Source organism: Carica papaya, chromosome 7 (assembly GCF_054855325.1).
Source record: "Carica papaya isolate Zhongbai chromosome 7, ASM5485532v1, whole genome shotgun sequence".
In the NCBI taxonomy this organism is placed as follows: domain Eukaryota; kingdom Viridiplantae; phylum Streptophyta; class Magnoliopsida; order Brassicales; family Caricaceae; genus Carica; species Carica papaya.
The window spans coordinates 1,519,402-1,532,680 of record NC_142315.1 but is presented as its reverse complement, the minus strand read 5'-3'; the positions used below and the strand labels follow the sequence as shown (position 1 = coordinate 1,532,680).

General features: G+C 38.3%; 2 protein-coding genes across 2 annotated transcripts; one reads left to right on the top strand and one right to left on the bottom strand.

Moving 5' to 3' along the window:
- Nucleotides 1-26: 26 nt before the first annotated feature.
- Nucleotides 27-861, bottom strand: LOC110813375 (uncharacterized). Its single transcript, XM_022040472.2, has one exon. The coding sequence runs from the start codon at nucleotides 693-695 to the stop codon at nucleotides 123-125; it is 573 nt and encodes a 190-aa protein (XP_021896164.2). The 5' UTR covers nucleotides 696-861; the 3' UTR covers nucleotides 27-122.
- A 401-nt stretch (nucleotides 862-1,262) lies between these two features.
- Nucleotides 1,263-13,131, top strand: LOC148252863 (uncharacterized). The gene is made up of 6 exons (XM_088207241.1): nucleotides 1,263-2,374; nucleotides 10,241-10,335; nucleotides 10,421-10,537; nucleotides 10,653-11,468; nucleotides 11,704-11,920; nucleotides 12,092-13,131. The coding sequence occupies exons 1-6, from the start codon at nucleotides 2,107-2,109 to the stop codon at nucleotides 12,547-12,549; spliced, it is 1,971 nt and encodes a 656-aa protein (XP_088063367.1). The 5' UTR covers nucleotides 1,263-2,106; the 3' UTR covers nucleotides 12,550-13,131.
- The last annotated feature ends 148 nt before the right edge of the window (nucleotides 13,132-13,279 follow it).

The window sequence follows — 13,279 nt, the reverse complement described above, 5'->3', positions numbered from 1 at the left end:
TCAACATAACAAGACATATATATACATATGCAGAGAAAGAGAGCTCTGCTTCACAAGAAAATTGCTAATTAATCAATTCTGTAGACAAAAAAAAAAAAAGGAATACATTGCTAATTAATCAATTACTGGGCATAATCATAACTGAAATCAGTGACACCAACCATGGCAGATAGGATTTGAGAAACAAGATAAAGGGAACCCCCCATGATTGCCAAGATTAAAATTGCAGAAATTGGGTTCTTCAACAACTCAAAGATTGGCTTGGCGATGGTATAAACAGCACCAGTACTTACAGTAAGTGCATACAGCGCATATCTCCTCACATTATCCCAAAACTCCTCCACTAACGGCCCTTCAGGACCCAGAGCCAAAGCCTTCTCATCTCCCATCATCATCATCATCCCCATCACCACCGCCACCGCAAACCCTCCAAACACCATATACCCATTTGCAGAATCTTCCAAAGATTCCTCCTTTTGGGGTTCTTGGACCGAAATCAGACTAGGGTTTTCTGCGAGAGACTCTTTTGAAGGGTACCCAAGAGTTTGTTCAGGGATTTTTGCGGGTGTTCTTGAGAAATTAATGGATTGTTTTCTGTGAAATGTTGAGGAATTGGTAAGGAGCAGAAGAGGATGGTTTGGAGCCGAGTTGGGTTTTGGTAGGTGGATTTGGAATTTGAGTGTAGAGATATTCATATTGGTAATTCTGATGGTTTAGAAGGTCAGATCATACTGTATCTGCTCTGGGAGGAGACCATCATGAGCTTGTGGTGGATGCAATTCTCTCTTTTTTAATGCCTTATCTCTTCTTAGCCAAAAGGGGTTGAGAGAGAAAGAGAAGAGACAACTACAACTAGTGATTTAATGGAATTTAAATTAATTAAATTTTGATGCATAAATATTTAGTGTTATATATATTTATAATGTTAATATATACTTGTTATTTGCTATTATATTTAAATATTATTTTATTTTAATTAATGTTGAATATTTTGTCTCGTGGCTACCTCTACAAGGAGAATCGTTGTGCACCCATTGCTAATAAAATGTATATAAAGTTTTGGATTCAAGTTCTTCAAATGTACATAATTTCTCAGGAATTCCAAATTAGAGAAGAATTTTACACAAGTCATGGGATATACAAAGCAAAATTTCTATAGATACCACGTGTTTAAATCACATACCATGCATGTCATCCAATGGTGACATCAGACCAGAATATGCTCGCTATTGTATGTATACGTACAAAAACTTGTATCCATAATTCCCTTTTTGCCCTTCCCTTTTTTCTCACACTTTCTTCTTCCCTCACCTTACCAGACGTCATGAGCTGTTGCTAACCCCCAACCCCTACGAGCAAGTCCTCCATGACTCAAGCGGCCTTCTCTCCCCTTTTCTCCCTCTCCCTCGTTCTCTCTCTTTCCTCTCGTATTCTTTCCCGTCATTCACTTTTCTTCGCAGAATTTCCATGTCTTGTGAAGTGTAAAAGTTTTCACTTTTCAAGTTCTTTTTTTTGTGGTTCTTCTCTGTTGAGTAATTCAGGCCGCTGTTAGTTCTCTTTGGGGTTTTTTCTTTGTGGGTTTTGTTCTTTGCCTGGTGTTAGGTCGGGATTAGTGGGTTTCCTCTCTTTGTTTGCGTGAATGATGCTAATGGTGTTCGGTTCTTTCGTCTGTTCCGCCAAGTCTCTGTGGTCTCTCCAGCTAAGCTAGAGCCTGGTTATTTTTCTCGTTTAGGGTTTTTGGTTTTAAAACCCTTTATTCTCGCTTGTTTTCCCTTGTTTTTTTTGTGTGGCTATTTTGGATCATTCCCAGTTCTTGCTTCAGTTTCTGTACTAAAGAGGACACAGAATCCCCTCCTTTTCTTTACATTTTTGTTTAGGTTTTTCTCTGATTCCTGTGTTTGTTGGGTTTCTCGTAATGGGGTTTGTGTTTTCTCGAGAACTCCGTTACAATCTTAAGGCTTGTGAACTGGGTGCATATTCTTTTCATTGATGACCGACATGGTTCATCGGATATCAAAAGCTGGTTCCTTGACTTTGGAAAGTAGCAGCTCATCCGATTGAGTTCTTCTTGGAATCTGTAATTTCTCTTTCCTTCTTTATACCAAAATGTCTGCAGATAATCATGGTTTTGTGGCTTGGGAAGAGCACATTGTGTGCAATGAGCGTGGTAGGCGTCTGGTTCACTTTTTCTTGAAGGATGCATCCGGGGACTCGGTCCTTGTAGTCGAGGGGACCGAGAGGAGTATACGGCACATGATGTATGTAGTTTCAGATGAGTTCTTGCAGATTTACGGATCCAAAGTATCCATCAATGCCTGTACAAAATGGCGAGCAAGAAGAGACGTCGTGGAGTGGTTGAACATGATAGTTGGAAGTATGTGCTTTTACGTATTTGCATATTTTAGGTTTTCTATTACCTGCTTTATCTGTATTTTCATTGCGTTTTTTCCATTTAAATAGAAGATTTGAAGTTCTTTATTGTTGTAGAGTATAGATGTAATCTTAATATAGTAGATGGTGCTAATTTCCCATTGACAATATGGGGCAGGACTAGACTAGCATTTGAGTTAGCTAGTCTTGGGATTGTGTAGCATTCAAGTCTTTGCATTAGCCCAAGGGAATAATTTCCCATTAGTTTATAGTTCCCTTTTTCTGGTCTTACTTAATCCAGCTGTTAGTATTTTGATTACTAACTACCAATTTATTACCTTATCAACTTACTCTGTGGAATCTTGTATTTATAAGAATTGCCAGATTAACAGAGTTCTTAGTTGTTCATTAGCTAAAATTGACGATGTTTATAGACATAGTTAGCTCCTTTTAATATTTCCGAGTTACTATGGACGGTGTCCTCTATTTCATTTGGCTTAGCATGTTAAGACCAAATTGGCTGCTGTAAATATGTGAGCAATAGTGATGTATTCTTTCATATATCGTTGATGTTGCCAAGACATTCTATTGCAGACATCACTTTAGACATATTTGGAGATAATAGTGTGTTTGTGCATTTGTGAATTTGTCTCACTCTTTGTCCACGATTGCTAGCATTTCCAGCATGTCCTCATTTACATATAGATGTGTGTACGATCGCATGCGTGAATGTGTTCTCACTCTTTTTGAAGGTTGGAGTGTTAGCATTTCAAGATTAACTGATATTCCCATGGTTCATAGATTTCAGCTTAGGCTAACCTTTATTATTGGTCGTAAGCTCTTTAGCTAATTCATCTTTGTTCTCTCGTGATTAGTTAGGGATTTGAAGTACCTTTGATGTTGTTATTTTTTGGGTTAGTGTCATAGCCTAGTTATAGATGCTCATTTTTTCAGGATTGGCATTTACATTCTGTTTGGATAAATTTTAGTGATGGTTAATTAATATGTGGTAATGATAGTAATTGGATAGTAATGACATATGAGAGGAATGACAAATTTTTTTTATATTTAGATGATTGTATGTTAATGTATGTTAATGATATATTTTTGTTTGGATGATAGGATGATATACTTGTATTTTCAGTCAATTACTAATTTACCCCTTCCTATTTATGTAATAGTAAGTAGTATATAAGAAATATATAATAAAAAAATAAATTAAAATATTTACCAATATAATTATATTTGTATTTAAATAAATAATTATTACAAATTAAATTTTTATATTTAATAAAATAAATAATAAATTGTGAGGATAAAAATAAAATTAAGTATATTATATGAGGATATAAAGGGAAAAAAAATAATTTGGCAATCACATACCATCGAGTCAGTGGTTTTAAAATTCATCCAAAATTTGCCGGTCAGATATTGTTTGTTACCATTGAAAATTGAAACAAACATGATTTTCTCACATCCGTGGAGTATCATACATTAAAATCTTATCATTTATTACGATTCAAATAAGGTGTTAGGGATCTACTTCTATCCCTATTCTTGCTGGAGCTATTATCAGGATTTTAGAATCGTTAGGATTTTAACAGGAACTCGTGCAATAACCTCTTTCTATTTGGACATTCTGAAAAAAAGGGTAGAACAATCAATTAAGTTTGAACCAACTAACTTGACCAGAAAGGGGCCTGGTTTTTAGGCTTTCTCTTTACACTGTATTTGGATAAATGTTTGTAAAGGAATGGAAATGAAAGGAGAAGATCATTTCCCAAGGAAAGGAAGGAAAATGTTTCTTTATTTGGCAACTAAAAAATTAAGAAATTAAAGGAAAGGAAATGATTGTTTGAATATTCTGTTAGTTTTAGAATTGTCAAGGAAAGGATAACATTGATGATAAAAAAAGGTTAATAATAGACTTTGCTAATAGAATGGTAAATCAGATAATGAAGTATAAAGTAGAAAATTAACCATTAAAATTGCCTTTTTCTTTTCTTTCCTTTCATTTTCTTCCAATTTGGGGGGAATGAAAAAAATACTGTGAAGGGAAAGCAAGGTCACTAAAAGTTCCTCCATTTCATTACTAGCCTTTTATTTTTGAGCCAAAAAATGGAAGGGATGGTGGGCATCCCCTCATTTTTTTTTCTCTTATTTTTTGGAAGAAAAATGGGATGTGTTTATATATATTCACAAGCACCAACAGGTGCAACTCATATGTAAAAATGTTAAAAGTTAATCAAAATATCAATAAGGTTCTCTAAGTCCTTACTCGAATAAAGAGAATGACTGTTTGGAACCGTGAATCTTTTAGATCTATCCATTGTTTTTTTTCTCTTCACTTCTCAGTTCTCCCGATCTGAACATGGTTTTAAACTTGGGTTCTGTATACAGTTCTTGATGGAAATGCTTGTAAGGCCACTGAAGCCTTCCGGAAGCGTCCACACTCTGTAACAGTGACCTAGTGATTCACTGTTGGGTCTGCAGCAAATTGGTCTCACTACTTAGTTAATTAGGTGTTTAATCAATAATCCTAGATTAGTTAGAATTTTGTCTGTCCTTGTACTGCCTCTTTAATTTTCTACCTTCTGTTATTGCCTTTTCTGTTATTGTTTTTTGTCTTGTTCTGTGACGAAATCAGTAGAAAAAGAAATAAAATATGCCGCATGCTTCGTGACAAATCATATGAAAACCCTCTAATCAAAATCCTCAATCTTTCATATATTCTCCCTGTCTCTTTTCTCTCTTCCTCTCATCTTCTCTTCTACCTATTTTCTCCCTACTGTGTTCTCTCTTTCTCTTGCTAAACCCTAAACAATTTCTTACCAGACTCCTTGACTGAACATATGTCTAAGGAACCTGATAACTTGGTATCAGAGCCATCTGATACTGACAATACCCTCTTTTCATGAGCTGTGATGACAAGAACCACAATGACCGACACCCAAAGGGTCCAAATGCTGGAAGAATCTGGTTGGGGTTTTGACCAGAAGCTGAAAGACTTTATGCCAGAAGTTTACAGCACCATGTGCTCCTCCATAGACGAGCTGCACGAGTCTCAATGCCTATACTAGCTGCATCTCAAGGCGTGCTTTGAAAGCGTGGAGCAAAGAATCCGCAACATGGTCTGACCTCCTGAGCAGCCAGCACAGATATCATCTACACCACGCCTATGCAACCCAACAAGGGTATTTTGCCCACTCTGAGACTGTGAGAAGTGGGATGGGGAAGTGCCAGTCAGGAGGCTCCTAGAGGAGCCCTCAGAATTACTGTGTCGAAGGTAGAAATACCTATCTTTGAAGGGGTTATCTGTGGTTTTGGATAAGAAGGTGCATGAAATATTTCAGGAACATGGAGTACCAGCTGAGCAAAGAGTTGAGCTAGCGACTCTACATCTGGGGGATAATTCTGAAGTGTGGTATTAAGGTTGGCAGGCAAATAACAACCTATGGTTTGGGAAGTTTCTGCAGAAGAGCTTTGCAAAAGGTTTTGGCAAATCAGCTAAAATAGATGCTGTTGAGGAGTTTGATAAACTCATTCAAGAAGCAATGATGACTGAATACCAGAAGCGTTTCGAGGAGTTGTGCTCCTTAATGCTCAAGGATAAACCAAGGTTGCAAGAAGGGGATCTCATTTCTAGCTTTCTGAGTGGTCTGAATGCAGAAATCCGGCTCATGATCCAACTTTTAAAGCCTCACCATTTAAATGACGTATTTGAGCAAGCCTTGTTCAAGAACTAGCTGTCTTGGTTTCTTCCCAACGTCACTGAGCCTCCCAGAGGATCGCGAACAACAGTTACGCTAGAACTACCTACTCTGCCCCTCAAGCCAACCCTTTAATAGAACTTCCAACGCTTTTAGAAACCACCTACCTGGCCAAAGTCCACCTCGCACAAAAACAGGCTCCAACAACCACCAAAATCCCACTTAACCGAGCAAAAAGATCCTACAATGCTTACTATAAATGTCGGGGCTGATACTACCCTGGCCACTAGTGCAAAATCAGGACTGCCCTAGTAGTGGAAGCAGTTGAAAAGGACCAGAAGGAAAGGGAAGCAGAGGAAGAGGGGTTGGAGGAAGAGAAGAAGGAAACAGGTACTGTAAGGGTCAGGGGAGTTGTAGAAGGAGAAAAAGGTGGTGATCTTGCTTGATAGTGGCAGCTCCAGTTCCTTTCTGGATGAAAGGGTAGCAATGCAACAGCGGCAGCTGGTAATGACCTGAAGGGTCCTCGAGGTCGTGGTAGCTAATGGACAAAGGGATGATGAGTTCAGGAGTTTGCAAGGGAGTACGCTGGACAATGCACCACCATCAACTCATCTATGATCTATGGATTTTTGCACTTGGCTACTATGACTTGATCCTAGTAGTATACTGGATGAAGCAGTAACGTCCCATGAACTTTCATTTTTCTACTCTCGGGTCAGCTTCAAAAGAAATGGTAATGAGATTTCATTGCTGGGGTTGATAGACTGTAAGGAGTTGCGGATTGTGTTCTCCGAAAGTTTCAAGCAAATAGTTACTGGAGGTGGCAATCCATGGTCCCGCAAAATGGGTTAATTAATTTTTTGGGATTGAATTATAAAATTCAAGAGGGGCAAAAAACAAGGTTGTAGATGCCTTATCCAGAAGAGAGGCTGAAGGGGAACATACTGGAAAATGGAGGCACAACCACATTCAACAGGTAAGATGAATGCATCGATCACTGTTGCTGTTCCAGCCTGAGTAAAGAAGTAGAAAGCAACCATAATGGAGACCAGAAAATGATAGAGTTGATCAAGTAATTGCTGGTAACACCTGATGCTAAGCTCCTGCATAAGATGGCTGATGGGATAGTGTGTTTAAGGGGAGGATTGTGATAGGGAGTAGCTTGGATTTAAAGCAAAGCTCATTCAAGAATAGCATGGTTTTGCTCTAGGAGGACACCAAGGATAAGAGCTACTAACACAAGGCTGAAGCAGCATTTTTATTGGCCAGGTCTTAAAGCTGATGCAGTTGCATGGATACAACAGTGTGATGTGTGGCAGAGGTGCGAGACAGAAAGGGTCACATTACCAGGCCTCTTACAGCCGCTTCCAGTGCCAAAACAAGCTTGGTCACACATCTCGATGGATTTCATCAAAAATCTACCCAAGTCTATGCAACATGGACTCCATTCTAGCGATGATAGACAGATTCACAAAATATGCAGACTTTGTGAGATTAAAACATTCTCTCAGACCCTAAAGTTGCCCAACTTTTTGTTGAGAATGTGCACACGTTACATGGGCCATCGCATATTATCGTCACTGATCGTGAAAAGGTGTTCACTAGTTTATTTTGGCAGGAATTCACGGAGTTGATCGGCAGCACTATGCACCTCAGTTCCATATACCATCCACAGGCAGATGGCCAAACAGAAAGAAATCAGTGCCTAGAAAGCTATCTTCATTGCATGATTTTCAGGAGGCCCAAGCTCTACGCCAAATGGCTTAGTCTATCAGAGTGACCATACGATACCCACTTATCACTCCTCCTTAAAGATGAGTAATGTTCCAAGCTGTCTATGGGTTCCCTTCCCCTCATTTTACTGAAGTTATTGAGGTAGAAACACCCTTAATACAACTGGAGGAATTCTTGGAGGAAGGGCAAGAGATGAGCCAAGTCATTAGACAACATCTGCTGGAGTCTCAGAATCGCATGAAGCAGTTCATAGAAATGAAAAGGTCAGAACGAGAAGTTCCAGGAACAAGATCTGATGCTCCTCAAGCGACAGCCATACAGGCAGGTTTTGGTTGATAATAAAAGACAAATGAAGCTCTCTGCCATGTTCTTTGGTCCCTACAAAGTTGACAAGAATATTGGTGCCACAGCTTATCATCTGCAATCACTAAAAGGTTTGAGGATCCACTTGGTATTCCACGTATCTCAACTCAAGAGATACTCTCTGAGAAAGCAAATTGTAACCTACCGCCAGCAGATACAGAAGACATTTCAAGGGAAGCCCCTCGAAGTACTGCAGAGAAGAGTGTAGTTGGAGGAGGAAGGGAAGTAGATCAGGTTTTAATTCAATGAAAGAAATGGGATAAAAAAAGCCCCTCCTGGGAGGATGTTTAGGATCTCAAGAAGCAGTTTCTAGAATTCCACCTTGAGGACATCGATGGACTTGAAGGGGAAGGGAGTGTAAGGCCACTGAAGGTCTACCAGAGGCGTGCATGCCCTGTAACGGTGACCTAGCGAGTCACCACTGGGTCAATACTTGGTTAATTAGGTGCTTAATCAATATTCCTAGATTAGTTGGAATTTTGTCCCTACTACTGTACTGCCTCTGGCAGATTTGATTTTCTGCTTTTTGTTATTGCTTTTATGTTATTGTCTTTTGTCTTGCTCTGTGATGAAATCAGTAGAAGAGAAGGGGAATATATGCAGAATGTTTCATGACGAATCATATGAAAAACCTCTAGTCAAAATCCTCAATCTTTCAGATATTCTCCATGTCTCTTGTCTCTCTTCCTCTCATCTTCTTTTCTCCTTATCTTCTTCCTACTCTATTCTATCCTTCTCTTTTCTCCTTATTTCTTACCAGACTCCTTGACTAAGTACATGTCTAAGGAGCCTGACAGTGATCTTATTCTAAATGTGCCTGTACGTAATGAAATTTGTGGAGCTTATATATTAAAACTCTTAGATGTATGATTTCTCCTATACTTAGGAAGTTGCTTAGAGCAGTTGAGTAAAATTGAGTGCAACCAGGAGGTGTATACTAGTTTTGGCATTATAATCTTGTTCATATTGATACTTGAGTCCTTAGAACTCTGTATATGTGCATGTGTGCATGTGCACATATATCAATGTGTGTGCATGTGCACATTGATGTATGTCAGAGAGGAAGTGAGAGTGCTAGTGACCAAATTTTGTTAATACATACCAATGGATTATCTGGCATGTTCCTCAGTGGATCTTAATTCTGTATCCTTGATGTAGTACATCGTGTCACATTTCTTTTTTGTTATACTCTACATTGTACTTCAGCAGGTTAGATACTTTGCTGTTTTAGCTACATGACTTAAAGCAGATGAGAATCTTTCTCTAATTCACCAACTTAGTTACACATGTTGGCATGTGTAGACGCAAACGTATAGGCCCGATGCTTATGTGCATGCCTTATGTGCCTTTTGATTTGCGTGCTTTAGGCAAGTTTTGATATGGAGTCGAATTCACATTATCACTATTCAGATATTACTGAACTTCCTTCTTCATTTGTGCTTATACCTGGCACTATAACGCATTTCTAAATCCATCCTGTAAACATGAACCATAAACAATTCAGGCAGTCATGTATTTTATCATTTGTTTCAAAAGGTGGTTATTTTTCATTTAAATAAATCATTGTCTTTGTTACCAAATTCTCAGAGGGGCTTATTTGAGATCTTATTTGTTATAATGCATTATAAAATGAAAAATCGGATCCTAGAGATCTGCAATTATGGCAATGCAGATACGATACTCTATATTCAAGCAATGCAGATACGATACTCTATATTTAAGCAATGCAGATACAGTACTCTATATTTAAGCAATGCAGACGCGATATTCTATATTTAAGCAATGCAGATACGATACTCTATATTAAAGTCATGTTGTTGCTAACAATAAAATTTACAGCTTACTTCTCTGTTATTCTTTTGCAACTCTGATAATAATTATTATGGTATGAAGTACGCATATTATGCAGTTCTTTTGCTAGATCTATTTACCTGACATGATTCTTACTTCTATTGCCATATTTTTTTATGAATAATACAAGCGATCATTTTAGTGAATCACTTTTAGTGATGCTCACATTTCATGGTGAATTGTTTCATATCATCACTACTTTTGTGTGGCAGATTCACAAATCAATGATTCATCACAAGGTTTTGGATCTCTTGAAGCATCAATTAGTGGCTTAATTTCTCATCAAATACACTTACCTGATCAGATGGTAACTTTATTCTAGAAACATTACATTATGCAATGCAATTTTCAGCACTCTTTATCATTACATCTTAACTCCATTGGTTACTCAGGTTCAGCGGAAATTGAAAGTTCAAAATTCAGATATTGAGTGGTCAGGTGTTGCCTGGATCTGTGCCAAACAGCTCAAGCATTATCCATCTTTTAGTCGGAATGGAACTACTATAACTGTAAGAACTATAATAAAATATTCTCTTGTTTCGTGGATAATAGTATTATTTATTTATTTGGTACTGATGTCAAGATTTCTTTGGGTTCTTTTTCTTTTTCTATGCTGATATCCAGGTTCATTCATTTGTATTTATTATGGCTGAGGAGCAAAGTCACTACATTGGTTACGTGGAAGATATGTATGAAGACAAAAAGGGACTGAAGAAGGTGAAGGTCCGGTGGTTTCACCACAATCAAGAAGTCATGAGTGTAATTCAACTGGATCCACATCCTCGAGAAATTTTAATCACTCCCCATGTCCAAGTGATTAGTGCTGAATGCATTGATGGACTGGCAACAGTCTTGACTCCTAGGCACTATGAGAAATGTGTGGCAGTGTTTCCACATGGTTCAACATCTGGTACTTATATGTGCTCTCGACAGTTCAAAAACAACAAGATCAAGCCCTTCACTCTAACTAAATTGCGAGGGTACCCTAATCAAGCCATCATCTCATCCTTAGATGGGCCTGTTGCATCAAAGCCAAAGAACAAGCGGCATAAATTGAATGAAGAAGACAATGAAGAAGACAAACATGTTGGTCCTATGAGAGTACGTGCAAAGAGAAGTAGAAGTTGCAAAGGCCAGGAGGGACTTCATAATAGTTCTGGTGCCAGAACTTATGGAATTGGGAGTCTGATTACAAATTGTGGACAAACTCACCCAAAATTGAAACTAAAGTTATCTAGAAAAATAATGGGCGTTAAATTTGTTGTACCCCAGCCAATGTCTTCCACACAGTTTAAGGTGGATGAGAAGGTAGAGTTGCTCTGCCAAGATAGTGGCATGCGAGGCTGCTGGTTTAGGTGTAAGGTTTTGCAGGCATCTCGCAAACATCTAAAAGTTCAATATGAAGATGTCAAAGATGTGGAAGGATCTGAAAATCTGAAGGTGCGCCAAAAGCTTTATCAGTGTTAATATTTGAAAAGGCTTCGCAAATTAAAAGTTAGGATCACAGAGAAATAATGCTGGTGATTGTTAATCATGCTACATCAAATTGCCATTGACACCTAGAGTTGGGTGCTGTCTGGATAGGGATCATACAGTTATATGATCATAAACCATTTCCTGTTCCATTTAGCAGCTAACTTAGAATTCATGTGGACATACTTATTTTATCTTGTAGGAATGGATCCAAGCATCTAAAGTGGCTGCTCCTGATAAATTTGGAATGAGAACTCCTGGCCGTCTGACAATCCGACCATGTCCTCCTGAGGATTCTATGAACTGCACTTTCGAGGTTGGAGCACCAGTAGATGCCTGGTGGAGTGATGGATGGTGGGAAGGTGTTGTGACCAGAGTTGATGTCTGTGGCAATGATAGCCTGCAAGTTTATCTCCCCGGTATGCCTTGTGAAGCATCTAATTTCGTTGATCTTTTAAACTAACAAATGAGTGTTCTATTTTTCATGTTCGATAATTCTGAGTTGTTCCTGAGAAATATGAGTGATTTGGTTGTAACATTTCTGTAAATGTAAAGATTCCTTGATTCATTTGATTATCTCTTTGATTTAGGTGAAGACAAGCTCCTGATTGCCAAGAAGAAGAATCTTCGGAGTTCCAAAGATTGGGTTGACAACAAATGGATTGACATAAAAGCCAAAACTGATATACTTTGCCATGTTTCTTTAGATGCAATTCCTCATATAAAGATCACAAGATATCCTGATAGGGGAGAAGTATTTAGGTCTGGAACTGGTAGCACCGTGTCACTGGAGCATAAAGTCCTAGTGACTCCAAGACTTGAAGCTGTAGAAGAGGAAGAACAGTTACCAATTTTAGGCGCCCCTGATGAGCTAATAAGTAAGGAGTATGGCAATTTGAAAGACCAGTCTCATGTCAACAATGCAAATGTAACTGAAAGTGGTGGCAATGGTGGTGGTTGTGGAGGTGATGACAATGGTCATGAAGAGCAAAAGGAAAAGGATGTTGACGAAAATGATGATGCCAAAAATATGGGTGATGGGGCTTAGCTGGCTTCTGAGGAAGATGCTGAACCTGCCTTCAAGAAATGTGATTTGTTTTAGAAATGTCAATGTAGGTTTGGATAACTGGAATCTTAGAGATGAAATTTGGCATATTTGACGGTGCCCTCTAGTGTAAACAAGATAAAGATGTATGCAAAAGGTGGGAAATGTATAGGCCATACATTAGTTTTGAGACTTTATGGGATTGAAATCCCATGAGAGTCTGTTAGATCTAGTTCTTAATGGAATACATGTCAGGTTAGAGGTAGTTTTGTCTATAGATGTCATGTAGCTGGTGATTCTTCACCCAAAGGTTGTAAGTTGGCAATATTCTGCCTAGTTAGAGTCAACAGGGTTGTGTTACCGTACAGTTATATTTTACATGTAAAGGTTTTAGGTTGTTTTTGTTTGGGGAAAGGAGTAGAAGAATGTGCTTCTTTTTGAATTGTCATCCTTGAATCTGCACTACTCCCCCCAATGATTAGTGAAAAGAAATGTGAAATTGACAATCCTGCACATGACATTTGAATTTTACTTGAATACAACCGGTGGGTTGTTGTTAAATAGAGATGAACTTGACAGTAGAAACTTGCAGATCATAAATTTTCAATTATTCTGGATTCTTTTAGGCACTGATCGAATACTGACTAATTGATTGATTTACTTTTTCACTTCTCTGGAACAAAATGCATATAGAGTAGAGTAGTTTACAAATTAAATGAAACACAAGCATGGG